At 44.8% G+C, this 27,210-nt stretch overlaps 2 protein-coding genes across 3 annotated transcripts in view; one reads left to right on the top strand and one right to left on the bottom strand.

Moving 5' to 3' along the window:
* Positions 1–5,824: 5,824 nt before the first annotated feature.
* On the bottom strand, positions 5,825–26,414 carry LOC307224343 (uncharacterized protein). 2 transcript variants are annotated; one of them, XM_079991176.1, is made up of 8 exons: positions 26,311–26,414; positions 26,062–26,115; positions 25,033–25,152; positions 23,319–23,417; positions 20,943–21,029; positions 18,663–18,826; positions 17,542–17,651; positions 5,825–6,118 (listed from the first exon to the last, which is right to left on the bottom strand). In XM_079991176.1, the coding sequence occupies exons 1-8, from the start codon at positions 26,330–26,332 to the stop codon at positions 5,944–5,946; spliced, it is 831 nt and encodes a 276-aa protein (XP_079847302.1). In that variant the 5' UTR covers positions 26,333–26,414; the 3' UTR covers positions 5,825–5,943. The 2 variants fall into 2 exon arrangements, with proteins under 2 accessions (XP_079847302.1, XP_079847301.1); XM_079991175.1 differs by lacking the exons at positions 26,062–26,115; positions 26,311–26,414 and adding an exon at positions 25,760–25,976.
* Positions 13,531–27,210, top strand: part of LOC307224340 (uncharacterized protein) — a 99,557-nt gene continuing 85,877 nt past the window's right edge. The window contains exon 1 of the mRNA XM_079991170.1: positions 13,531–13,541. The gene's annotated coding sequence lies outside the window, so the exon portion shown is untranslated. The remainder of the gene's footprint in view (positions 13,542–27,210) is intronic.

Raw genomic sequence — 27,210 nt, 5'->3', positions numbered from 1 at the left:
AGCATTTCTGCTGACTAGAATCCTGGACTGATCACCATCTGGATATGCAAACCTCCACCCCTTTGTCCCAGGCTCATACCCACAAAAGATCATTTTCCGGGACCTCGGGTCACCTTTCTTTTGTTGAACCTTTGGCACAAGCACCCAGGCTTCGCAACCAAACACATGGAAGAAATGCACCTTCGGCTTCTTCTAGTGCAGCAAGAAATACGGGGTGTCACCTACCACTGAATTGTAGGACCTGTTCATCGTGAAATTGGCCATCTTCATCGCCTCCCCCCAAAAACTCTGAGGCAAACCAGAGTCAAACAGTAAAGCGTCAACTGCTTCGGCCAGTGCCTTGCTCCCGCGCTCTGCCACACCAATCTCCTGAGGAGAAGTAGTAACCGTCAACCTGTGATGTATTCCCTTCTGGCAGAAGAAACTCTGCAGAGCAGACCCAGTGAACTGCTTGCCTCGGTCACTCTGGAAACCCTGCACCTTGGTGGAAAACTGTAGTTCCACTGCCGCAACCCAATCTTTGATCAGTTGCGCTGCCTCGCTTTTCCATTTCAGCGAGAAGACCCAGGCGTTCTGGGTAAAATCATCTGTCAGCGTCAGCGCAAATCTGGCCCCGCCCAGACTCTCTGGCATGGGTCCACAAAGGTCTGTGTGCACAAGCTCAAAAGGCTTTGTGGTTACCCTCTCCAATCTAGGATAACTGCACCTTTTTACCTTTGCCCTTTTGCATGCCCTACAATCGAGGGGTTTACCACATGCTTTCATCTTGCAACCTACAGTGCACTCGGGCAACTTCTGGATACCTTCCCAACAGCCATGTGACATTCTCCTGTGCCACAAATGAGCACATGAATCATGAGGTGGAACGTTTGCACACTTCGCCTGTGCTCCCTCAGTGTCCCCCTTACCCTCCAGAGGTGTCTCCAGAACAAAGAGGTTGTTCTGACATGCAAAACTGACCAGTTGTCTCCCACCCCTGGAAATAGAACAGACATTATTTTCAAAGCAAATCTTATACACATTTCCAACAGTGGTTAAATGTCTCTGTGACCCATCAGGAAAAATGACTGTCTTTCCAGTTGAAACAGCCCTGCAGTTCCACATTTCACCACTAGGTGGCGCTGGCATCAGATGGTGACTGGCTCCTGAGTCAATGACCCAACGCAGCACTCTGCCCTCACTGGAGTTGTCCTCTAGCGTTGCCATGGATGCTAGATAAGAACCGTTCTCCACACTTCCTGTGTCACGTCCTCCCTGCGCATTCCCACGCTGGCCCCCTCTCCTGGACTGGCTGCCATGGAAACCTGGCTGACTGCCATGGGAAGCGACCTTGGAGACATCCTGCCCGGCCTCTCTGGCTCCCCCGGGGCAGGATCGACGCAGATGTTCAACCGACCCACAGATAAAGCAGCGACGAGTGGAAAATGCCTGAACTGGGCCTCCAGCTGGCCTGGCCCCCCCTCTGCAACCGGATGGGCTCTCTGTGCCAGCTCTGCCCCCTCTGCAACGGCGTTCTTCCTCGTCACACACAGTGGAAAACTTTACAAACTTGCTTTTGGCCTTCTCTGCCCCCTCTGGGCTGCTGAGCTTTTACACAGACTCCTCAGCACCTCCCAGGCAGCCTGAGCCGACTCAACGCCCTCCAAGTGGGGCAACAGCAAAGCGTCCACGCTTGCTTTCAACATGCAGAGCTCCTTTTGCATTCTCTGCTTGCTATCCACCAGCAAAGCAGCCTCAAAGCCTGCTGCGTCAACCTCAGCAGCAACTGGCGTGGGTGGTGCTGGCTCCTTCTGGGCTATACTCCAGAGCCCTGTGGCCAAAAACCATCCCTTTACTCTTCTAACCCAGACATCCCAGGACTGGGTTGTGAGCTTTTCAAATGGGACGGAATATGACTCCTGGCTGTCTGCCATCTTCTCCCCCGGGGCTCAGCGTACTCACGTAACAGCAGCTCCTCCGGCACCCGGTTCAGCAGATCAGATCCTCCCAGCGAGCTTCTCTCTGCCTCAAAACGTTAGGCAAAACTCCAACTGGCTCCAGCTCAGCTCAGCTGGCTCCCCCCCCCACAGGCACAATGCTGCAACAGCTTCAAAAGCTTGGCTGACCCCCCATAACCTGTTAGATAAGATGGCATCCAGCACGTTTCCTTGCGTCACTGGACGTCTGTGCCGATCGAAAACTTCTTCAAGCTCCCTTAGCTCTCTTACTTAAGGCTTTAGCAGAGTTCACGCAGTGGGGAAAGCTGTTGCTTTGTGTGGGTAATAAATCGAACTGAATGCAGGCTTTTCTCTTATCTCCAATAGTCTTTAATGAGTAGAATAACAACATAAATCAGCCCGGCGAATTGGCTGGCATCTTTCTGCTTCACCGTCAAAGCGAAAGAGAGACACACACACAGAGAAACACTCCCCTATGTGAATATAGCCACGCCTCAGAATGTGAGACGTCACTCAGAACTGTTTAACCCTGTAAGTTCTGATTCTCCTCACATATTCGTCCCATCAATGAAAGTTTTAGGTTTGACCATATCTCAAGATCTCTCTTGATTTCATTCCATAATTTTTCATAGTTATCTTTATAAAGATTCAAATTCTTTACCGATAAGTTCAAACCCAAATATTTAATTTTTTTCACAGAAACAGGGCCTGTCCTTTCAAAAAGGTTTTTTCTTTCCTCATTATCTAAGTTTTCCCCCCCTAAAACTTTGGTTTTGCTCTTGTTTAATTTAAATCCTGCTACCTGCCCAAACTCTTGAATCAGCTCCAGTGCTTTTACTGCACTGGTTTCTGGATCTTGTAAAGTTAAAACCAAGTCATCAGCAAAGGCTTTTAATTTATATTGCTTGGCTCCTACTACAATGCCTTTAACCTCCTCCTCTTTCCTCAACATGTTTAGCAAAACCTCCAGAACAGAAATAAATAGCAGAGGGGAAAGCGGGCACCCTTGCCTGGTTCCTTTCCATATGTCCGACAAATTGTATTTATCAGTCATATCGAAGAAAATCTTTGGTAGTCTGCCGGATCTTGGATTTTTCTGTCCCTGTGTTTTATCCATTAATGTTGATGCTACTCCATTCAGGTCTCCCATTAAAATCAATTTGTAATCCATATAATCCATGAGTTTTAAGTCCAGATTCTTCAAGAATTCCACTTTGCCATCATTTGGTGCATAAATTCCCAGCAAAAGAAATTTATCGCCTTGTGCCGTAATTTCAACTGCAATGTACCTCCCTTCCTCATCTTTAAACAACAATTTGGGGTTCCATTTTTCTTTAACGCAAAAAACCACGCCTCTTTTTTTCACTTTGTCAGATGAAATAAATTCCTGCCCAAGTTTCTTACTCTGGAGAACTTCCGTGTTGGCTGCCCGTTCTGCTGGAAGGGTGAGCTCTTTCGCTTGAAAGAGCACCGGTGCTTTGAAGGCTGGGGAAGCTGCTAGAGTGACCCGGTACCCCTTAAAAACCTTAGATTGAGCATTCCGAGGACTTGGTTTCCTGCGGGTGCCTGGAACGACTCCCTCACCCCCGGTAAGTTCTTGATAAGGGCTCTGAGAGCAGGTGGGGTTGGAGACGGAGACACTTGGGAATAGACTCGCTTCCTTCAGTGCATGAAGCTCTGAGTCCGGCAATCATGAGCGGCCAATTTCTCCAAGCAACTTTGATTGGAAAAGAGTGAGTAATAAATTAAAAATTGGACATTTAAGTGAAAAGGACAGGGACTTAAAAAAAGGAGGTCAGTCCCTTCCTCTGATTAAGAGACAAAACAGCTACATTAGCCGAAGCCGCGATCTAAAATTTATGACTTTCTAAAGACTTTCAAGTTAACCTTGGGATTTCCCCTTCTAGCAGGGGGAAGGGGGAAGATACTTTTCAGATTTGTTTAATCCTTGCAGACAGTTTGGATTTACGAGGTATTTTCTTTGTGGAAGCGGACTACTCGGTTGGGAAGACTAGACTCCATTGTGATGTTGTAAAGAAAAGGACACTTTCAACTTTCGTTTTCTTACTTGGGGGAAAAAAAGTAACTGCAGCTGCCTGAACTCAAAGGTTTTTCTTTTCCCTTCTCTTTTAAACAGTACTCCTACCCCTGGATATAAATTGTAAATTGTGACTGTGTTATTAACTTCTGGGGAATTAAGAAAGGATTACAAGTTAGAAAGACTGTTGACTTTTATATTAAGACTGGTGGAGAGGCTTGAGAAGAGAAACTGTCTGCATCCTTACCCCCCCCCCCCTTGTGTTTGAGACTGACCTTGAACAAAAGAATTGCAAGTTATGGATGGGGGAGAGAAAGGAGAGAAAGGAGAGAGGACAGAGAAAACAAAAATCAAAGCAAGAAGGGACTCTAAGTCACCAACTTTTGAGGAGTCTGTTGCAATTGTTTCAGGAAATTAAAACAGAAGTAAGAGGAAATCAAAAGTCTATACTAAGATGACACATGACTGTATGGTGATTTTTAAAACTAAAGAGCAGAGAGATGTTATTTTAGAAGAAACACATGTTATAAGACTTCATAGGAAAATTCTCCAAAATCAGAAAGTTCTAAATTTGAATCTGATTTGGTGAACTCTAAATCCAAAACTCTGTCCAAAATGTAGGTGAAAGCAGCAATAATAAAATGGGCCCAGGATTTTGGGCATGTTATATATATGTATTAATGGGAAAACTTGTGGAGGGTGAACTGGAAATTCACAGCTTGCTATATACACTGAGACAGAACTTCCAGAAAATGTTTCATGGGTGATCTCTGACACCCTGGAAGCTCTCTAAAATGTACAAAAATGTCTCCAGCACCTTCTGGAGATGTAAAGAGGAAATGGGCACAATGTTTCGTGTGTGGTAGCGGTGCAGGAAAATAGAGGTGTTCTGGAAGGACATTTATTCAGAGCTTAAAAGAATGCTAAATATAGCTTTTTTTAAAAAAACAACAACCTGGAAGCCTTCCTACTGGGGATCATAGATCCAGATATTCCCATAAACATTAGAGAGATCTTCCTTTATGCCACAGTTGCTGCCAGGATGCTTATTGCATCAGATTGGAAAAGTGACAATGTTCCTTCTAGGACAGAACTGATTCAAAAACTGGTTGAATACTCGGAGTTGAATAATTGGAAAAAAAGAAAAAGAAACCAAAACATGTATTCATTTCTAAGTGGGAAGTAGTTAAAATATATTTGAAAAATAATTGCCACAGTCTAAACTCTGTTGTAGGGGACGCGGGTGGCGCTCTGGGTTAAACCACAGAGCCTAGGGCTTGCCGATCAGAAGGTTGGCGGTTCGAATTCCCGTGACGGGGTGAACTCCCGTTGCTCAGTCGCAGCTTTTGCCAACCTAGTAGTTCGAAAACATGTCAAAGTGCAAGTAGAGAAATAGGTACCGCTCTGGCGGGAAGGTAAAAGGTGTTTCCGTGCACTGCTCTGGTTCGCCAGAAGTGGCTTAGTCAGACCCGGAAGCTGGCCACATGACCTGGCCAATAAAGCGAGATGAGCACCGCAACTCCAGAGTTGTCCAGGACTGGACCTAATGGTCAGGGGTCCCTTTACCTTTTTTAACTCTGTTGTAGCATTTGAATAAAATCTGTAGTAGTTGGTAGTAAGAATCAAGACCACAGATAATTAAATATTTATTTATACTTTATTTATATTTTTGACAAGTTTTGGCAAGAAGTTAATAATGAATATGTGAAATATGGAGTAGATGGGAAGTTGTATGTAAAGAAAGAAGATATTCTTTATTCTGTTTATTAGATTCCCCCCCTTTTCTTTTGTTTCTTTCAGTTAAGCAAATACAATTTTAAAAAGAAAAGAAACACACATGGGCTATTACTGAATTCTTCCACACTTTATTTCACTGCCCAACTAAGCCTTTGCAGGTGTAAAACAATGGCTCTTTTCCAGCCTTGGAATAGCAGGACTGAAAAGGTGGTATAGAGTGCAGATTATCAATTATCTCATCCACTTTTTAATAGGCTTCCTTTTGCAGATGCACCGTTTTAAGCCTTGGCACAAAACATCATGCCAACAGTAATAAATTTTGTCGCAGCCCCTTGTGATGATGACACAGTTGGTTGTATCTGGTTTTGCAGGACCTTTATTTCTTGGACGTAGACTATCCCAGTAGCTGAAAAGGAGAGGAGAAACTACTCAGTCTGAATACTTATTTTATTGTGTACCTCTTAGAATCAAATACTTGCCTATCCTCCAAACACTTATTCATTATTTTTGCAGTAACCCAGAGGAGTAACATTCAGAGAAGAATTCTCTTTTGGTCTAGCAGACTCCCCTGCCTCTCTGCCCTACCCTGTAGTCAGAGCTTACACACTTTCTGCACTACCACCAACACCAGATGAGTCTCATTTTATTCCCTGTATCAAGAAGTTTGTAATGATTGCTTTTTTATGTTTTGATATATGCTGTGAGCTGCCCAGAGTGGTTGGGGGGAAACTAGCAGATGTTATTATTATTATTATTATTATTATTATTATTATTATTATTATTATTATTAGTGTCTGATTGGAAGGCAAATCATGTGTTAGCCTGCAGAAACACGTACATCAAACCAGCACTTATTGTGCTTTTCTCAGGAAAATAAGGGGGGAGGTATTCTTATAGGCAAACCCTATAAATTAATAAATGGTAGGATTTTGATTATTTGGAGTGTTGAAGGGAAGATTGCAGGCCAGTGAAAAAATACAGGCTCAACCTCCTTTCCAAGGCAGTGCCTCAACTGTGACAAAGTTGCATGGTGTGATGGCCTGGGACTTGGGCTTGGACTCGGAACCAGAGGGGTCTCAATCCGCACCAGATCCTTTGCCTCAGGCGGCATCTGAACCTAGTCTGGGGCCTGATTCTGAAGAGCCCCAGTCTGCACAGGTTCTCCTGCAACAAGCACCAGCTGGGCCAAGTCAGGGCCTGAGCCTGCCCTGGCTCCAGATGCAGGGATGACCTCGTTGCCTTCAGCTGGGCCATCACTTACAGCTGCTCCACTGCCAGTTGGGTCAGGAGAGGCTGAGGCAGTCCATGGGTCCATTAACCCACCGACATCTCCCGAGATGCAGAGACTAAGGTCTGAGAGAAGCAGAGACCTGAGTACTCGCGGGAGGAGTGCTTGCCTTTGGGCGAGACAGGGAGGTGAGTCACCGGGGGATCAGGACCAGCTGTTACCCTGACAAAGAAAAAAGGCTGTCAGACCCCACCCCAGGTTGTGGGAGCAACATTGCTGTTTGCTAGAACCTGCCTGAGACCCTGAGCCTGACCTTGCCTAGTTTCCTGCCTCATGTCCTGCCTTGGCCTGTTAGACTGATTCGGGACTGGACCTGGACCGCGTTGCTCGGGTTACCCCCGGGCCCAGCACACACAGCTTACAGAGAGGGCAATCCTAATACACTCCTTTTGGTCCTAATCAGGTCCACCAAGGAATTTGATAGTAGCATTTTCCAGTCTTTGTCTTTTGTCCATTCAGAGAACAAAGCAGGAGAAGACAGAGAGGGAACAGGGGTTGTGGAAGGTGTGTCTACCATTGGCAAGTGCCACAGCTCAGTAGCAGAGCATCTGATTTGAAAGCAGAAAGTCATTTTATGACTTACTAAATGTCTGCTCTATGTTTGTGCTAGGGAAGTTGGGAAGAACCTTTGAAAGTGGGATACTTTGGAGTTCACTGGAAAGAGGACATTTTTAAGGGTTTACAGCCGACATTTCCACACTTTTATTTGCTGCATCTTTTGCTGTCTTAAATCTCTGTTGGGGTTCTCTCATCAAAGAGTACTCACCCCACACTTGGGTCTTGGCTTCCAGGATTCCCAACACACAGAGTGTGGGCTGCCTTTGCACTCTGATTGAAGCAGGGGTGTCCAAACTTTTTTCTAAGAGGGCCAGATTTGATGAAGTGAACATGCGTGAGGACCGACCAAAGTTGTTGTCTTTTTTTGGATTGAAGTTGTTTAGCTTTTTTAAGGATTTTACCCCAGAATATAAACTGCTGCATGGGCCATATTAAACTAACCGGCGGGCTGGATTAGGCCCCTGGGCCTGACTTTGGACATGCCTGGTAAAGGATCAGAGAAGCTTGAAAAGCAATTGCTTTGGTGCACCCTGTCAGCATTGCCCTTGAGCCAGTGCCACCAACTGGACTCATCCACTTCAGCCTCGACTGGGCCAGGCAATCTGGGGTAGCACTTCCAGAGACCACCTTCTCACAGGAACAGGTCTAAGTGCTGTGGACTCACAGCTTAGAGCTGTGAGCACCGGATTCACTTCCACAAGAATACCGTCGTTGCACAGCAGAGTATACCAGAGTATAGCAGAGCATAAACTACTCGGAGAGCAGCTCTGTAGAATATCTTCTTTATTCTATCTACAACTATAATACACAACTATATACAGAGCTAAATGAGGTCTAAACGAAAAATGCTGAACTGCACTGAGTGTCTGCAGCTGCTCTTAGCAGCAACCTTATCTATACACACAATCTCTCTCTAACACTCAGTCTCTCTCTCTCTCCGACACTGACACTTTGATGTGGTGCTAGAGCGGAATAAGTAGAGAGCAGAAAACCACCCCCTCCTCTCTGGGGAATCAGCAGAGAAAATCAGCAGATTCTTGGATATGGGAGGGGTGAAATCTCCTCATCCTCCCCCATTTCATCCAACCATTCAAGAATCTAAACATAACTGCAATTTACACACACACTCCAAAAGTTGTTCTCTGCTTACAACCTTTGTTAACATATCTGCAGGTATCTCTTTCCCGGGCATATATGACACTTTTACAATACCATTTTGAATACATTCTCTAGCTCGATGGAGCTTGATTAGCAGATATTTTGTCCTTTGTTTACATCCCTCTGAGTGGAGCAACGTTATACATGTTTTATTATCCTGATAAACCTGAACAGGAAAAGCGACCTTCACTTTTATGTCATTAAACAGTTGCTGCAACCACTCTATATCCATCAGGGAAAGAGTTAAAGCATTAAGCTCTGCCTCACAGGAACTTAAGCTTACTGTTGCCTGCTTTCTGCAACACCAATTAAAAAGACATTGATTGTACAAATAACACACTCCTGATGTGCTTTTGCCATCCATTGTGTCACTTCCGAAACTGGCGTCAGCATAGATCTTGAGACCTCCAGACTTTTGACTTGTAAGTCTCAATCTGTAATCCACAGTTCCTTTTAAATATCTTGCTATCTGTTTTAGTGCTTTCCAATCTTGAACTGCGGGTTGATTGGCATACCTGCTGATTAAATTCACACTCACTGCAATGTCTGGCCTTGAACATCTTGCTATGAAATTAAGTTTACCCAACACACTTCTGAAAAGTGTTGCATCAGGAAAAACCTCAGCATTTGTGTCATGCTGATAACCTGCGACCATAGGGGTATCCACAGGATTTGCATCAGTCAGGTTCAACGTCTCTATTACATCAGTGATCTTACGTGTCTGATGCACCAAAACGTCACCCTGAGCATTTCTCTCAATCTCAAGAGAGAGATAATTGCTAACTTCTCCTAGGTCTTTTAAATCAAAATGCTTTTGCAACTTTGCCAAAATGCTTTTGTAGATGTTTTCATTCTTCCACACAAATAATATGTCATCTACAAAACAGATGCAATAAAGCTTATGCTGATTGGACTCTTTAACAAAAACACATGAATCAGCCTTTCCTTGCACAAAACCTAAGGAGAACTGCACTTCAGTTAGCTTGGTGTGCCAGCACCGTGCACTCTGTTTCAAACCATACAGGGATTTTTTCAACTTGCAAACCATTCCTTCTTTTATCTGCACACGATCTGGAGGTGACATATAGATATTCTCATTTAGAACGCCATACGAAAACGCAGTATTGACATCATGATGGGAAATTGTCATACCCTCTTCGGCAGCTATCTTCAACAACAGTCTAACACTTTCAAACCTTACTGTTGGAGAATACGTTTCATGGTAATCCTGATCAAGTGTCTGAGACAAACCTCTCGCCACTAATCTGGCTTTATATCTGACTACTTTTCCGCTCTGATCAGTCTTTACCTTGTAGACCCACCTACTGTCTACACATTTCATACCTGGTTCTCCTGAAACCAATTCCCAAGTATTGTTCTGTTTCAGGGAATTCAACTCTGCTCTCATGGCATTCAGCCAAGGTTCTGCATCTTTTGCAGATAGATTTTTAACTTCCTTATAATTGGCTGGTTCAAAGACCACACCAGAGTTGCTTGTGACCTCAGCCTTAGCGAACTCTTTAGAAAACCCTTTTGGTGGTACACCCTGAAAACATTGGTCATGCAACTTCTCATTCTTATCAACAGATAAATTGCAACACTCTTTCTCAGTTGCTTTTGCAGTGGTACCTGAAACAAAAGGCAATTGGTACAAACCATTTACACATTTTGCATACAGAATGAGCTTGCCATCTCGACAAATTTCACAACGAGATTTAGCAAACACCACCTTAAACCGCTGACGATCAAGCTGGGAAACACTCAACAAATTGTCCTGAATATGAGGAGCATACAGGACATTCTTAATAGTAGCATTCAGGCTCTTTAAAAACACAGTTCCCTTAGCCAAACTCGTGAGAACAGTCCCATCTGCTTGATGAATTTCTTTCTCTTGCTTCTCAAGCTGAACAAAGAGACTTTCATCTTTGGCCACGTGGTTGGAACTGTTACCATAAAGAAGCAATGCAGAAGCAAGCAGCAGCAGCTACGTCAGCTGCTGGTGGCTGGAAAGCCAGACAGGATGTTTGTGACTGTTACCATGGCAAGGAAGGGGCAGTCCATTCTCCGTATTGAGCACAGGATATTAGCTCAGTGTGTGTCATATGACCTGTACAGGATGTACATGGGTGGAGTTATATACTCTCTCTGCTGTTGTTTGTGAAGAGTGCAGACATCTTTATCTGTATGGCTGCTAAAGACAGAAATAAAGACATGTAGATACATTTCTGTCTGAGTCTAATTCCCCTCCCTGGGGAGCAGGGAGGAGAGAGAAGCAATGGTGTGTTTTTCTCACAGTCTGGGAAAAATCGCCGATACAGACCTCGCCTGTTTACCTGCCGGGAGTCGCAGGGGGAGGTCAAAAGGAATTCAGCCGGTGCCTGGAGAGGTAGGCACATTCCTCTGACCGAGGCAGAATTCCAACAGTGGTAGCAGAGCTGCTGGTTTCTTCGATCCATGGAAGTCTGCAAAAATAGTAGCAGAGCTGCTGTTTTCATCGCTCCATGGAAGCCTGAAGTGAGGGGCTGATCCTCTGCAGCCAGAAGCTGACCAGAAGAAGCTGACAGCCAAGCCACGGAGCCCAAGGTATGAGATTTTCGGGCTTAAAAGTGTGAATGCAGATTGATTCATTCTCTGCTTCATGGGAGCAGCGTTTGGGAAAAACAGCTCCAAGTGAGAGAGGCCTGCATTCCAGAAATTCTTGTGGTTTCCTGTACTAGAAAGGAATGCACTGTTGCTAAGCAACGCCCGTCAGTGTGGTGGAAAGTTACACGAAGTGAGCTGGACTACCAGGCTATGCCTCAGAGAGGCAAAAACAAACTTTTGTTTTGACTAGGCTCTCACAAACTCTTGGAAGGGACTTTCCAACGCAGCCAGCGTTCAGAGATGCCAGGTGCCCAAGAGCGTAAACAAACCAGCTATTGAATTTTAGAGGCTTGTGTTTGAGAGTTAAAGGCAAAGGACTCAAAATGGATGCCAAGAAGGGGGGAGCTTTGCCTTCTCCACCCCTCCTGACCAATGACAATTATTCATCTTGGTCTATTAAGATGAAGGCCCTGCTGCAGAATCAGAGACTGTTTGGGGTGATTGAGAACCCCATCCCTGCAGCACCAACGCGTGCTTGGGAGTCACAGGATGTGAAGGCCAGAACGGCTATAATTCTGTGTGTGTGAGACTCTCAGCTTGTGCATATACAGGATTTACAGCACGCGAAAGAGGTTTGGGACACGCTGAGAAGGACACATCAGAGAGATGCAGGTTCTTCAGCGTTGCTGTATTTTGAAAAGCTGACCAATCTGAGGCTTGCGCCTGATGGAGATGTGCAAGCGCACCTGACGGAAATGAAATATCTGCGCCAACAGATGGTGGAACGCAATTTCCGTCTGGATGAGGAAGTGCTTTGCTTCATGGTGATAAACAGCCTGAATCGGACTTACAAAACCGTTGCCAGTCAGCTTGGGTCCCTACCAGCAGCTCAGTTGACCTCAGAGAGGGTCTATGCCGTGGTTCTGAATGAACAGGACAGACTTGCTGCACTGGAGGTGAAGGACAGGGGGCGACAAGAACGGGGTTCTAACACCCCCACTGCTGTTGCTACTGGAGAAAATGCTGTAGCTTTGAACGTTGTCTGATGTTACAATTGTGGACAAACTGGGCATCTTCAGCGGAACTGTAAGAAGCCACGTCAGCACAAAGGAACCAAGGGAAGTTCCACGAAGTCTGAGGCATCAGGCAAAAGTCATGCCAAGTCACAGGTGAAGCCTGCAAAGGCATTGATGTCGCTAAAAGCCACACCAGAAGTGGGGAATTCTTTTGTTCTAGACACGGGAGCGACAGTTCATATGTCCCCAAACAGACAGCTATTTTCGACGTTTAAGAAGCAAAGCTTCGCTGTACAACAAGCCAACGGTCAAGAGCTGGAAGCCACCGGAATTGGGACTGTGTATCTTGAAAGTCTGAACTTGACTATAAACAATGTTTATTTGGTTCCAGGGTTGAAATACAATCTGCTCAGCGTTTCGCAGATTGCTAAGAAGGGACTAAAACTGTCCTATGATGATGAGAGCTGCGAGATCTACAAAGATGGAGAGCTGTATCTTTCTGCCAAAGAGAAAGATGGACTGTATTTGTTGACTTTTGATCAAAGTGATTACATGAAATGTAATTCTAACATGATTTCTTTTGCAGGTGTAGCCAAGAAGAACGCCAAGCAGGTCACCTCGAGGGTCGACAGGGCATTTCAGCGGGTGTATGCTGATGTGATTGGTCCTCTAGACCATCTAGAGGCAATGCAAAGTATTACCTAATGTGTGTTGATTCTTTCACAGGTTTTGTCTGGATTTATCTTTTGGAGAAACCAAAAGACGCCTTAGAAAGGTTTAAAGAGTTTTGTGACAAGGTTAAAAATATGCATGATGCTGGCATAGATTGTCTTTGCACAGATGAGAAGCCAATTTTTCTCTTACAGGATTTCCAGAAGTTCCTGCAGAAGAAAGGGATAAGACACAAAATGGCTGCTTCCGAAGAAGCATGGAAGAGATGTGTCTGTGTTAGGGTGAACAAAGAATTGCAAAAGGGAATGGAGGTGCAATTGCTAAGTTCACATCTGCCACATGAGTACTGGGCTGAGTCGATAATGTCATTTACTTATACGTGGTTGAGAAAGTTTTCAAAAGAGTTGGGAAGTTCTCCTTTTGAGAAACTGTTCCAAAGAAAACCTTCTGTAGCCCATTTCAAGGTTTTTGGGTCTCATGTGAGGACAGAAGCTCTGGGTGGAGTAAAGAATGCCAGAGGCATTTTTGTGGGTTATGAAAAGGGTCTCTACAGAGTAATTTTGTCTGAATCTGGTCAGGTGATTCTCACAAAATTTCTAGAGAGTGCTCCTGAACAGGAGAGAGTGATTGTTCACACATTTCCCACAGGAGATGATTCTGATGATGATGATGATGTTGATTTTATTGAATTCAGTAGTACTGATGATGACAGTGATAGCTCAGACAGCTCAGTTGTCACAGTCATTGAGAGAAAATCTCACATAATGACTAGACCCTCAGAAGAGGAGGATGAACCATTGATTATGCTTAGTACTGGTTCTCCAGAGAGTTCAGAGACTGAACCAGAAAGCAACACCTCTTACGTAGGTCTGAGAGAACAACGAAGGGTGTACCACCCAAGAGGTATTCAAAGGAGTATGCAAACCTAGCTATTGCATGTGTTGCTGTTGTAAACGACCAAGGTCAAATTGAAGCTGTGTCTGAGTCAGAGACAAAGGCACAACAGAGAGTTCCTAACCAAGGTAATGCAGATGCACTCATTCCTTGGAAGTCACACAACCAGAAAGGTACATTGGTAAAACCAGTGGCGGGTAGTTCCAAGTGTGGAACTGAAACAACAGGGGAATGTTATATATATAACAACTGTTTGTTTTCTTCTCTGGATCACACATTGCACGCTGCACGCATTGATTCTTTAGGGGGAGGATGTTACCATAAAGAAGCAATGCAGAAGCAAGCAGCAGCAGCTACGTCAGCTGCTGGTGGCTGGAAAGCCAGACAGGATGTTTGTGACTGTTACCATGGCAAGGAAGGGGCAGTCCATTCTCCGTATTGAGCACAGGATATTAGCTCAGTGTGTGTCATATGACCTGTACAGGATGTACATGGGTGGAGTTATATACTCTCTCTGCTGTTGTTTGTGAAGAGTGCAGACATCTTTATCTGTATGGCTGCTAAAGACAGAAATAAAGACATGTAGATACATTTCTGTCTGAGTCTAATTCCCCTCCCTGGGGAGCAGGGAGGAGAGAGAAGCAATGGTGTGTTTCAGAATATTCTGAATATTCTGAAATTTCTGAATATTCTGAAATTTTAGAACAAGAAGGTGGTGAATTTAAACTACAAAGTTTTGAGAAAATAAAGTCCAAGGTACGAGATTGGCTCCATTACTTTCAAATAATGGAGGCCTATAAACAAGACAGGAAAATTGGTTTCCAGGTGGAGAAATCGAAATTAGAAACAGAACTGTTAGAACCCAATACTAAGAATTTATCAAGAATGTATAACTTGCTGTTGAAGTGGAATACAATAGATGAGACAGTGAAGCCAGCTATGATTAGATGGGCACAGGACATAGGTCATGACATTATGTTTGCTGACTGGGAGCAGTTTTGGACCACAGGTATTAAATTCACGGCATGTAATGCCTTAAGAGAAAACATTATGAAAATGATTTACAGGTGGTACATGACTCCAGTCAAGCTTGCGAAGATTTATCATTTGCCCAATAATAAATGTTGGAAATGTAAAGAGACTGAAGGTACCTTCTTCCACCTTTGGTGGACCTGCCCAAAGATTAAGGCCTTCTGGGAAATGATTTACAATGAGATTAAGAAAGTACTTAAATGCACCTTTCATAAAAAACCAGAGGCATTTCTCTTGGGTATGGTCGGCCAATTGGTGCCGAGGAAGGATAAAAACTTTTTTTTGTACGCTACTACGGCAGCAAGGATTCTTCTAGCAAAATATTGGAAGACACAAGAGCTACCCACGCTGGAGGAATGGCAGGCGAAATTGATTGACTTTATGGGATTGGCAGAAATGACCGGCAGAATCCGTGACCAAGAGAAAGAGACTGTGGAGGAAGATTGGAAGAAGTTTAAAATATATCTTAAGAGCTACTATAAAATTGAGGAGTGCTAAAATGTTAAGGGAGAGGAAGACGTAGAATTACAGCGGTAAATTTTGTTTGATTTAGGGTGAAATTGAAAAGGAGAATGAATTTAAATTTAATTGGTTAAAAGGGTTGTTGAATAATTGCTAAAAAAAAAAAAGGATGCAAAAAGGGGAAGGTATGGGGAAGTCCGAGAAAAGAGGCTTATGAAAATGAGGTTAAGAAATTTTGAATTCATATGTTTGTTTGTATGTTGTTCTTGTTTGTGTTGTGTCTTTTAAAAATTGGAAAACTAATAAAAAATTTCTAAAAAAAAAAAAAGAGAGAAGCAATGGTGTGTTTTTCTCACAGTCTGGGAAAAATCGCCGATACACACCTCGCCTGTTTACCTGCCGGGAGTCGCAGGGGGAGGTCAAAAGGAATTCAGCCGGTGCCTGGAGAGGTAGGCACATTCCTCTGACCGAGGCAGAATTCCAACAGGAACAGCCAGAGTTGACTACAAAGAAACTCCGCCCATGTTGATTGGAGCAGCGAGAGATCAAAGCCTTTGAAGTAGCAGGTGCTTGTGGATTTCGTCTTCCTCCCCCTCTGCCTTTGACGTTTCCCTTCTTCTTTGAAGATTTCTTGCTGCACTGGAAACTCAAATGGCTTTGTGCTCCACACGAAAAGCACCGCTTCAATTTCAAAGCTTTAACAGCAGCAGTTTCACTTTCACTTTCCCCTGCTGAAAACTCAGGCACATTTGCAAGCACATTTTTAACAGCACCATTGTCTCAGCTTTCTCTAACAACCTGTCTGCGATCCCACTCATTCAAGAGCACGCTAGACACATAATCTTCTGTTAGCCGGTCAGAAGGCATCGTAGAAATCTGGGCAGCTACTCCATCATAAGACTCATCTAGGCTATTTATCATTAGCATTGCAAACACAGCCTCTGAAATAGCCAGGTCTCACTGAACAAGGTCCTGTCTGAGACATTTTAACTGAGATAGATGGCTAGGCAAATAACCACCTTTCTCCAACTAGCCTGCACAGCTTCTTGAAGAAAATTACACTGGAACCAGCATTCTGCCTCAAATGCATATCTCCCAGTTTATGCCAAACAGCTCGTGCAGTCTCTTGATCCTCTAAGTTCACCAACAAGTGGTCTGCAACACTCAAAACAATTGTCCCTCGGGCTTTCGTGTCTGCAGCATGCCACTCAGGCCAATCATCATCATCCTTATCGGGAGGGTCATCTTCTATAGTGTAGAATAGCTTTTCCCTCTGTAAAAGCGCTTTCATATTGACCTGCCAAACTGCATAGGTTTCAGGTGTGAGGAGAGGAAAGGACAGAGCCATCTGGCCAGGATATGCACAGGCCATGTCTGCTATTACTTAAAGCAAGACACTTCCCTCGTGCAACACAGATAAAGCCTTGGACTCCTTCAGCCACTCTCTCTCCCACTCAGAGCGCAATGAGCAGGCAAACAGGGATGCTATCTTCTTTCTTTGGCAGTCAGCAACATACCTCCATAAATCAAGCAGCAGCAACAGCAACAGCGGCAGCTTGAACACTCTGCTCCAAAACAGCTCTGCTTCTGGGCACCGCAAATCAGTCCAGCATGCAGCCTCTGTTCTGCCGTCCGGCAATCAGCAACAGAAACCTCTGGCGACTGGGACTACCGGGACGACTGGGATGACTGGAACAGTGACTGGTCAGACGACTGGAACGACGACTGGGCCCATAACCGATGTCAGCATCACCCTTGAGCCAGTGCCACCAACTGGACTCATCCACTTCAGCCCTGACTGAAAAGCAATTGCTTTGGTGCACCCCAGGTCCCTTCCCCCTGGACTGCTGGAGGAAGTGGAAGGGTTGGTGGCAGCAACGGCCAGAGAATAAATCCCACTGGTTGCGCTGCAGGGTTGTTGTGTTGCAGCTGGGCAACAAAGGTGGCGTGAGATGCTCATTTAATCACACCTTTCCTTCCCGTGCATTTTGTTCTTTTCTGTTTTAATTTTGTGTTTTGTAAAGCACTTTGAAGCTCTCTGGAAACTAATTGGTCTATAAATTAAACCATCATAATAAAGAACAATATAAACACACAAACATCTTGGCTCTCTTCAAATACTTATTGGTTATGAAAGTTCCCAGATGAGGAGGAGTTTGGACTTACAGAGTTTCCACGCGAAAGCCCTTTTGATAGCAGCGCCAATCTGAGCCTACCATGGAAATTCCAATAAAATAATCGGTCGGTCTGGGCTTCACTACGGCTACAGCAAAGGCCTACATCACAGAAAAGAAGAAAGTCTAGATAAGGGGGAAACGAAGGAGCAAAAATGCCTAGGTCTTGGTCTCATTGAGGAGCAGGAAACTTCAGCTGGTAGAAATGCAATGGGCAGATTGATCACCAGAAGAAGACGGTTTGCGCATGTAACACCAATCGGGCACAACTGCACTGACTGCTGATTAGTAGTCCAAATCGAAGTGCTATAAAGCTTTACATGGCTGAGGATCCAATACCTTAAGGATTGCCTCTCCCCTTAGGAACCCACCATACCCCGTGCTTGTCATCTGAGGCCCTCCTCAATGTCCCAGAGAGGTTAGAAGGATTGCAAAAAGAGAAGGGGCCTTTTCTGTGGTGGCTCCCAATTATGGAATGTTCTTCCCAGAGAGGCTTCTCTGGCGCCATCATTACATGCCTTTAGGCATTGGGCAAAACCATTCCTCTTTCCCCAGGCTATAAAGTAATCTATAGCCTGTAAAAGTTTGGGGGAGAGGACTGTTATTATGATGATTGTTTTATTAATAATAACCTGTCTGTTAGTATGCTTTTTTATTACTTCATGGCAGAGTGGGGATTCAAATCCCGGTTTCCCAGGTCTCATTATTCCTGGTCTCCCCATACAATTGTATCCTGAACTATTGTGTTTCTATCACTGAAAAATATGTAATTTTTTAAAATGTACACTACCCTGGGTTCTTATGATAAAAGGAATAAATGGAATAAATGGAATAAATACTAATACTAATATGCCACCTTTTCCTCCAAAGGAGCACAAGGTGCTGCATGCCCTTCTTCTCTCCCCATTTGTCCTCACGACAGTCCCATGGGGTAAGTTAGGATAAAAGGCAGTCCTGACCAGTAAGATTCAAGGCAGAGTGGGGATTCAAATCCCGGTTTCCCAGGTCTCATGTCTGTCCCTTATCAGTCTCTACAACCACGGCAGACGCTGAACTCCACGGCAGTCACACTCCTCCATTGTCCCTTAAGAATTTATTCCATGATCTGCTCACCTCCTCCTCCTCACTTTCAACACATAACAATTTTGTATCGTATTTCATCCTTTCGCAGTATTGTATGCACTGTTTCCAAGTCCTTGGGGTGGCAATGAAGTCAAATAAATATAGGGCTCCATGCCAAACAATCCATTCCTCACGTAACCTGTGGTGAATGTCACCTTTGAGCAATGCCCAGAATGTGAGAGGAACAAAAAGAGAGAAAGGACAAGTGAGGTTGTAGTAGAAGCCAGCTTGTAGGACTCTGCAGAGTTTAAAACACTGATATTAGGGGGAACCTTGGGAGCACCTTGGGTGGGGGAACCACCCCCACTGAAGAAAATCTAGCATTGTCCTCAAAGACCCACTAGGACCCACTGGCAACGCACTTAAAGGATAAAGTTGCTCAACTTCAGAGTGCATTTGTTTCTCCAAATGTTGCATCTCCAGTTGAAGAACCCAGTGGCTCTATAGAGGATGTTTAGTGGGATCAGTTTCACCTTATGCAATTAGCTGATGTGGAGAAGGTACTGGCAGCAATGCATCCAACCCCATGGCCCTTTCAAAGCTGGTAGATTACAGAAAAACATCTTGCCTCTGCCGGAGCAGAAAAGGCATCCTCTCTCCTCTGAAGCACAGAGAGAATCACTCTGAGAGAACAGTGAAAAACAGGAAACCAGTGTACGTCACATCCAGTCTCCCTTTCCCGTGAGAAACTCCAGAAGTACCTCTGACCGGAATGTAAACATTGTCTTGTGACAAGCATTTCGCTGCACAGTGAAGAGAGCAGAAACCAACAGGCCCCTGAACTCCAATCCCTCCTGGCTTATCAAATCTATCGGAGGGGGCTGACTGGTTGGGTCCAGATTGTGGTTAATGCTTTGCTGCATGAGGGGGTGGTCCCTGCTGCATTGAAAGAAGCAGTGGTGTGACCACTCCTAAAGAAAGCAGCTCTGGACCCTCTGGATTGGAACAGCTATGGGCTGTTGCCAATGTTCCCTTTTGGGGGAAGGTAGAGGAGAGGGCCATGGTAGATGCCCCAATGGCTAGAAGTGGCTTTTACCAGCTGCAGCTGGTTCAACAGGTCTGGTCATTCCTGAACCAAGATTCCTTGCCACAACAGTTCATACTTGGCTCAGTTCAAGACTGGAGTACTGCAGAATGCTCTATTTGAGGCTTCCCTCGTGCTTGACCTGCAGTTGGTGCTGAATGCTGCAGCATGATTGCTGACAGGAGTGAGGCCTTGTCAGCATATAACTTCTTTGCTCAGGGAACTGTGCATAGCTTATTTGGTCTGAGAAGTACCATTCATTTCCTTCCCTCTTTCTCTTTTTGCACCCATTACAAATTCACTAGCCAGCTTTCTAACAGATTTGGGTCCACAGCCCAAAGTACCAGACACAGACTGAGAGGTGCAAGGGAGCTCTGCCAGGTCTCCTGTGAAATTTGACCTTGCTGTAGACAATTCCTTCTAGACAGTTTCAAAACTGTTTTTGAGTACAGAGTATATACCAAAAAACCTAGAACGACCCACCATTTGAACAGTAGGAAAGAAAATATAGGAAACAAATGCTGTACTACTGATGTGATGGGAAAGAAAATACTTTTTTCTTACTTCACAGGCTCAGGATGAATTCCCTTAGCATGGAAAGGAGGACATGTGGGGACTGGTCATTGAGTCATGAGTCAAGTTCAGTATTTGGCCCTCAGGACAAATGCCTCAACAGACATGCTAATGCACCAGTCCTCAAAGGACTAGGGGCTTAACCAGACAATAATAATAATAATAATAATAATAATAATAATAATAATAATATAGTAATAAATATTTATACCCCGCCCATGCTAGGTTTCCACTGTAATGGAGCTGTTGCCCTCATAGGCTCAACAACATGGCCTTTTGACTGTGTCCATACTATTTAAAATCCTGTACCTGATAGAGAACCTGTACATAGTACACAGAGAACTTGTGACCTTCCCTATGTTGCTGGTTTACAGCTTGAGACCGTCACCCTGCAATTTCACAGTGAAGAGCCCTAGTGGGCCAGAGCTAGTATGCTCATCCCTACAGCCCTCTGCGCATGTGCTCACTTAAAACACCTGAAGAGAGCTACCCATTCTCTGTTTCCAGCTGTGCTAATCTGACTGATATTTCAAAATGGGATTGGCACCAGAATGTGCCATTCTAGCCTGTAATGGAAAAGAGAAGTCCATCCCAATGGTTATGAAATCGCCTATTGCCTCAAAGGTTCTGGCACCTTGACCTTGACCGATAAAAGTGGTTTCTGAGTAACTTACTAATAGCCTGCTGTAGTTCACTGATTTTCTTTTTCTCTTCGGATATTGCCGCAGATATATTCTCAGCTTTCTTGAATTTTGTGATATCTAAGAGAGTGGCAACAATTGAAGTCAGGAGGAATCTCAAACAGCCATGTACAGATACTGAAAAGCCATGTTTCTCAAAATCTAATATTTACTTTTCATATATAGGAACCTAGGAAGTTGCCTTATACAGAATCAGACCATTCATTAATCTAGATGAGAATTGTCTATGCTGACTAGCAATGGCTCTCCAGCGCTTCTGAAAGAGGTCATTCCCACCTCTGCCTGGAGATACTGAAAATTGAACCTGGGGCCTTTTTTAGCACAACAACAATGGCATTTGCACATCCACTGAGCTGCAGTCCTTTCCTGGAGCTTCTGGATAGCTCAGTCAGTAGAGCATGAGACTCTTCATCTCAGGGTTGTGCATTTGAACCCCCCATTGGGTGAAAGATTCTTGCACTGCATGGGGTTGAGCTAGAAGACCCTTGTGATCCCTTCCAACTCTGCAACTCCAAAACGTAGGTTAATCAGCCTCATATAACCCACATGCTTAACTCTAAATAATGCATTAAGGTGTTCAAGCCATAAAGTATGCTGTCCTGCCAGCCTCAGCTACATTGGGAAGAAATAGGTAATCAAGCCTATTGTTTCCCCCCAGGCTACTTGAGAAGCTCAGTATGTGATGAGGTTTGATCTGGTTGCTCAAGCTCAAGCTCTTGAGTTCCTGTACCAATACTCCAGGAAATTCCTCCACATTGTTGCTAAGCTACGTTTTCCTGGTTTGATCTGATTGCTCAAGCTCAGCCACATGCTCCTCATGAGCCACTCTTGAGTTCCTGTACCAATAGAAGAGTGACTAGTGGGGTGCCACAGGGTTCTGTCTTGGGCCCGGTCTTATTCAACATCTTTATCAACGACTTGGATGATGGACTCAAGGGCATCCTGATCAAATTTGCAGATGACACCAAACTGGGAGGGGTGGCTAACACCCCAGAGGACAGGATCACACTTCAAAACGACCTTGACAGATTAGAGAACTGGGCCAAAACAAACAAGATGAATTTTAATAGGGAGAAATGTAAAGTATTGCACTTGGGCAAAAAAAATGAGAGGCACAAATACAAGATGGGTGACACCTGGCTTGAGAGCAGTACATGTGAAAAGGATCTAGGAGTCTTGGTTGACCACAAACTTGACATGAGCCAACAGTGTGACGCGGCAGCTAAAAAAGCCAATGCAATTCTGGGCTGCATCAATAGGAGTATTGCATCTAGATCAAGGGAAGTAATAGTGCCACTGTATTCTGCTCTGGTCAGACCTCACCTGGAGTACTGTGTCCAGTTCTGGGCACCACAATTCAAGAAGGACACTGACAAACTGGAATGTGTCCAGAGGAGGGCAACCAAAATGGTCAAAGGCCTGGAAACGCTGCCTTATGAAGAACGGCTAAGGGAGCTGGGCATGTTTAGCCTGGAGAAGAGGAGGTTAAGGGGTGATATGATAGCCATGTTCAAATATATAAAAGGATGTCACATAGAGGAGGGAGAAAGGTTGTTTTCTGCTGCTCCAGAGAAGCGGACACGGAGCAATGGTTCCAAACTACAAGAAAGAAGATTCCACCTAAACATTAGGAAGAACTTCCTGACAGTAAGAGCTGTTCGACAGTGGAATTTGCTGCCAAGGTGTGTGGTGGAGTCTCCTTCTTTGGAGGTCTTTAAGCAGAGGCTTGACAACCATATGTCAGGAGTGCTCTGATGGTGTTTCCTGCTTGGCAGGGGGTTGGACTCGATGGCCCTTGTGGTCTCTTCCAACTCTATGATTCTATGATTCTATGATTCTATGATTCTACTCTAGGAAATTCCTCCACATTGTTGCTAAGTTTTCCTGCCGTGCACCATTTCTGAAGCACATGGCTTCAGAGTTTGTAAGCAAATCATTCTTTAACTTACCAAGTGTGTGTTCTCGTTTGCTGGGGGAAGAGGGAAACTTTGGAACTCACTTGGAAGAGCCTATTTTAAAGGTCTAGCAGGCTATACTTTCATGCTGACATTTGCTGCATATTTTGTGGCTGTGAATCTCTGCTGGGTTCTCTCACCAATGGGTACTTGCCCCAAACTTGGATCTTGGAATTCAGGAATTTTCTTTCTTATATCAATATATTTTTCCACCAACACGGCGCGCGCACACACACACACACACACACACACCATGCTTATGGAGAAGTTGAGAATAGAATGAGCTTGAGGCAAACCTCCCATTTCTCTTCGACTTCCCTGAACTGAGTAATGAGAAGAAATGGTGGGCTGTGGAAGGAGCTCCTGCGCAGACAAAAAGTAACATATGACTTACCATCTGCCTCAAAAAGATCCGGAAAGGTGTCTTCTACCATTTGCAGAATCTTTGTCGTTCCTTCTTCAAATATGGCTCTCCTTTGCACTTCCTTAACATCTAAAGGTGATGATGGGGAAAGTTGTTCATTGCATGTGGGAGAATAGCTTTGCTTCCCCCAGCACTCCTTTGGAAGGGATTAAGTTGCATTTGGAATGAGACTTGTGTCATATAAGTTCCAGTATGCAATATACTTCCCAAAATTCGTAAAGGAAGAATTTCTCCTCTAGGAAGGTCCATTTTCAAGCCTCAAGATCTAATTTAGAGTCCTTAGCCCAATATCTTCATAGATAGACAGATAGATAGATATATGAATGAGTGTGTGTGTGTGTGTGTGTGTGTGTGTGTGTGTATTCTGAATTGCAAAGGTGCCGGACCGTTACAGGAGATGGACATGATGGCTACCTCATCTTGACAAGGAGATCGAGACCTAGAATCCCCTCCTCCCTCCACCTGACACTTGACGGAGGTGTTCTCCATGACGTCTGTGGGTACTCCAGCCTCTCGATACCCTTGGGAGTTGAAGAAAGCATTTCAGCCTTGGGAAGCTCTCCTTTCCCCTTGCCTGAGTCTCTCTCACTAGCAGGAGAGCTGCTGCCATCTCGCAGACCAGAAAAGGAAACCAATTATATGTGGGATTTCAACCATCTGCCCAAGGTGGATCATACTGTACCTGCAAAGCCACTTCCAGCCCTGACTTTACCTGCCCCACAGGTGAAGTCATATGAGATCAGCTATGGGGCAGGTGGGCTTAGCTTGGCTGACCAGGGTCGGGTCTACCCCACTCTCAACAGTCCAGATTTGTCAAGAAAGGAACAGCTAAATGCACATATTTACAGTGGGGCATGAACATTAGGAAGGTTTTCTACAGGCTCCCAAAAGCAACAGTCCAGCTCCCAACCTGCTCCATCAGTGAGGTAGTGTAGCTGCTCTGGGTTCTTCTCAGATTTGAGGACCCTAGGCCGCAACAGATGGTAGAGGTTGCAGTGTGCTCACCCAAGGAAGGGGTTAATCGCCTGAGTACAAAGGAGCAAGGCACATTCCAGAAGAACTCCCAGAAGAACCAGTTGGGAAACGGGTGGTTCTGTGGTCTAAGCCACTGAGCCTAGGGCCTGCTGATTGGAAGGTCGCCGGTTCGAATCCCCGAGACGGGGTGAGCCCCGATTGCTCAGTCCAAGCTCCTGCCAACCTAGCAGTTTGAAAGCATGCAGTGCAAGTCAATAAATAGGGACCACTGCAGCGGGAAGGTAAACGGCGTTTCCGTGCGCTGCTCTGCTTTCGCCAGAAGCGGCTTAGTCATGCTGGCCACATGACCCAGAAAAACTGTCTGTGGACAACTGTCGGCTGCCTCGGCCAGTAAAGTGGGATGAGTGCCGCAACCCCAGAGTCGTATGTGATTGGACTTAACTGTCTGGAGTCCTTTGCTTTTTTTTAACAAACCAGTTAAAAGTCTCTGAGCATTTCTTCAGGGACAACCCTACGGTGCCACTGGTTTCAATGGGAGAGAGTACATTAAAAGTTTATCTCACCAACTGAAATCAGGAGGTGAAAGGGCTTAGTGGAGACCAGAACCTATCCTTTCCTTTTAAAGGTCTCCACTGAAATGAAGCAAACAAGAGTGAATTGTAATTCTGCCCATTACCCTTTTATATTTTCCTAGGAGACTGGAACTTACACAGATAGGTCAGCATTATTGCCCCTATAACGGAACCCATCACAAGCACTGCGCCAACATACAGGGAATATGAAGATTCGAAGAACTTTTTCACTTTTTCCTGCAAAGGTGTTAGTTCTCCTGGATGGACAGGAGGAGAGAAAATTCTGCTTTAGCCATCAACAGACAACATCCCAGTGCCACCCCAGTCAAGAAATTCCCTATAATCTCTGGCAACCCATCTAGATCAACATATGGCAGTCAGCTTCCTAAACCCATGGTGGGGGGTTGCTCCACTGTGAAATGACAGGGGGCCAGACCCTTGGAAGGTAAAGTGGATGAAGGAATCTGGCATGGAAGTACTGCTTCTTGAAGACACTTTTCTGCCCGTGTTCCCAGCCTGGAGGCCTCAGGAGCATGAAGAGACATCACACGGGACCAGAAGGACCTTGGTCTGACCCAGCAAGCTCTTGCTATGTTCTCATAGAATAATAGACGAAGGCGGAAGGGACTACGAGGGTCATCTAGTCCAACCCCCTGCAATGCATGAATCTTTCCCCAATGTGGGGCTCACACCCATGACCCTGAGATCAAGTGTCCCACTCTGCCCACGAAGCATAATGTTCTTATAGTGAAAGGTAGAGCTGAGAAGAGACTTCACGTCGAGAAGTTGATCCTCAACTAGCAGAGTGGATTGGACACCCTCAATGTGTCTGTTACCCCGGCCTGGAACAAGGACACAGCATACTCATGGGAAGATTGGGGTTGTGGAGTTCCATCTGGCTGCCCTCCATCAAGTAAGTGGAAGGGGCTGCAGCAGTGGGTGGGTTGTAGTGAGGGTGAGGGCACATCAAGGAGAGCTTTCATTTCAAGCTGGGGCTGTTCACTGCCAGCAGCAGATGGTGGACACAAGCTCAAATTCATTGCTCCTCAGTTGGACTTGGTGGATGCCCTGGACCTATAGAAAATGCTTCTCCTCACTCTGGTCCGCCCCATCACAACTTTCCTTTAGTGTTCCTTCCTCCTCCATGTGCTAATGAACATACAGACCTGGTCCTTTGGCGGCCTTGTCTCCTGCAGGTGGTTCAGCTTTCTCTGGCTTATCTATATAAAGACAGCATGAGTATAGTAATGTTATATGATGAGATGAGATGATCAACATAAAAATAAACATCGAGTAACAGCCCGAAATAGCTCAGCTAAGTCAAGTGTCTACAGTACAATGTACTGGAAGGAACATATCAAGTCAGCAGATCTCTGTGTTCCCGTGAAGAGAAAATAGTAACCGAAGGGACTTACCTGGTGGCTTTTTAGGAGCCATTGAACTGGTTTCTTATTTTTTTCACAACCTGTGGGAGTATAAAGTAGACAGTGAAGTCAACGCCTTACTTAAAAGCAGAGTCACAATGGGCAATTCATAGGCAGTGTTGCCATGGAGACCCTCTCCCAGTTAATATAATTGTTAGAGGGAGTTACTGTAACAATGCACTTACCTGCATTTCTTATCCCTCTGATCTACCTCTCTACAATCCCACTATCGAACTCTGCAGGCATCTTTTAAAGTGTAAAATACATTTGTTAGTCTTTAAGCTGCCAAAATAATATGTATTGTTTTTGCTGCAGAAAGACTAATAAGGCAACTCTGAAGATGTTCTTATAATGCTAATTCCTTCATCCTTGACCATGATTGTTTAAAGCAGTTAAGGAATCACGGTTTCACTGCTTGTGCTATTAGAAAAGAATTCTCTCTCTCTCTCTCTCTCTCTCTGTGTGTGTGTGTGTGTGTGTGTGAGAGAGAGAGAGAGAGAGAGAGAGAGAGTACATATGTACTTTGCTTGTTGAACTTAATTCATTCTGGGAGTCCGTTCGACTCCAGGAACCATTTGAAAACCAAGGTACGGCTTTCAATTGGCTGCAGGAGCGTCCTACCCACATGTGTTTCTTGTAGACAAATCAAGTCCAAATGTTCTTTTTTCAATAAATGAAAGACTCTCCACCTTTTTTCCGGGGAGTTCAGTCCATTCACATTCCAACTCAATACTTGCAACGCCATGATGTAATTACTCTGATTTTCCTCCAACTGCACCCAATGCTTGCTCTTCTTCTGTTGGTAATGTTGGTGTCACATTCACTGGAGGGTCCAGTCCAAAGGAAAATGTTGATATATCCAATATTCCCCTATTTGATGATCTTCTGTCC

Source organism: Podarcis cretensis (assembly GCF_951804945.1).
Source record: "Podarcis cretensis genome assembly, chromosome: 9".
NCBI classification, from domain to species: domain Eukaryota; kingdom Metazoa; phylum Chordata; class Lepidosauria; order Squamata; family Lacertidae; genus Podarcis; species Podarcis cretensis.
This window is presented reverse-complemented; position numbering and strand designations above follow the sequence as displayed.

What these genes read in the sequence shown, in the direction of transcription:
- LOC307224343 (XM_079991175.1), bottom strand. Translation starts at nt 25,862, where the DNA reads ATGTGCCCTCACCCTCACTACAACCCACCCACTGCTGCAGCCCCTTCC. An exon ending in TGAACTACAGCAGGCTATTA is followed by an intron (nt 18,827 to 20,942) that starts GTAAGTTACTCA and finishes CATTGCTCAAAG; the next exon opens with GTGACATTCACCACAGGTTA. An exon ending in GGCTTTCGCGTGGAAACTCT is followed by an intron (nt 6,119 to 17,541) that starts GTAAGTCCAAAC and finishes TCTCCTTTTCAG; the next exon opens with CTACTGGGATAGTCTACGTC.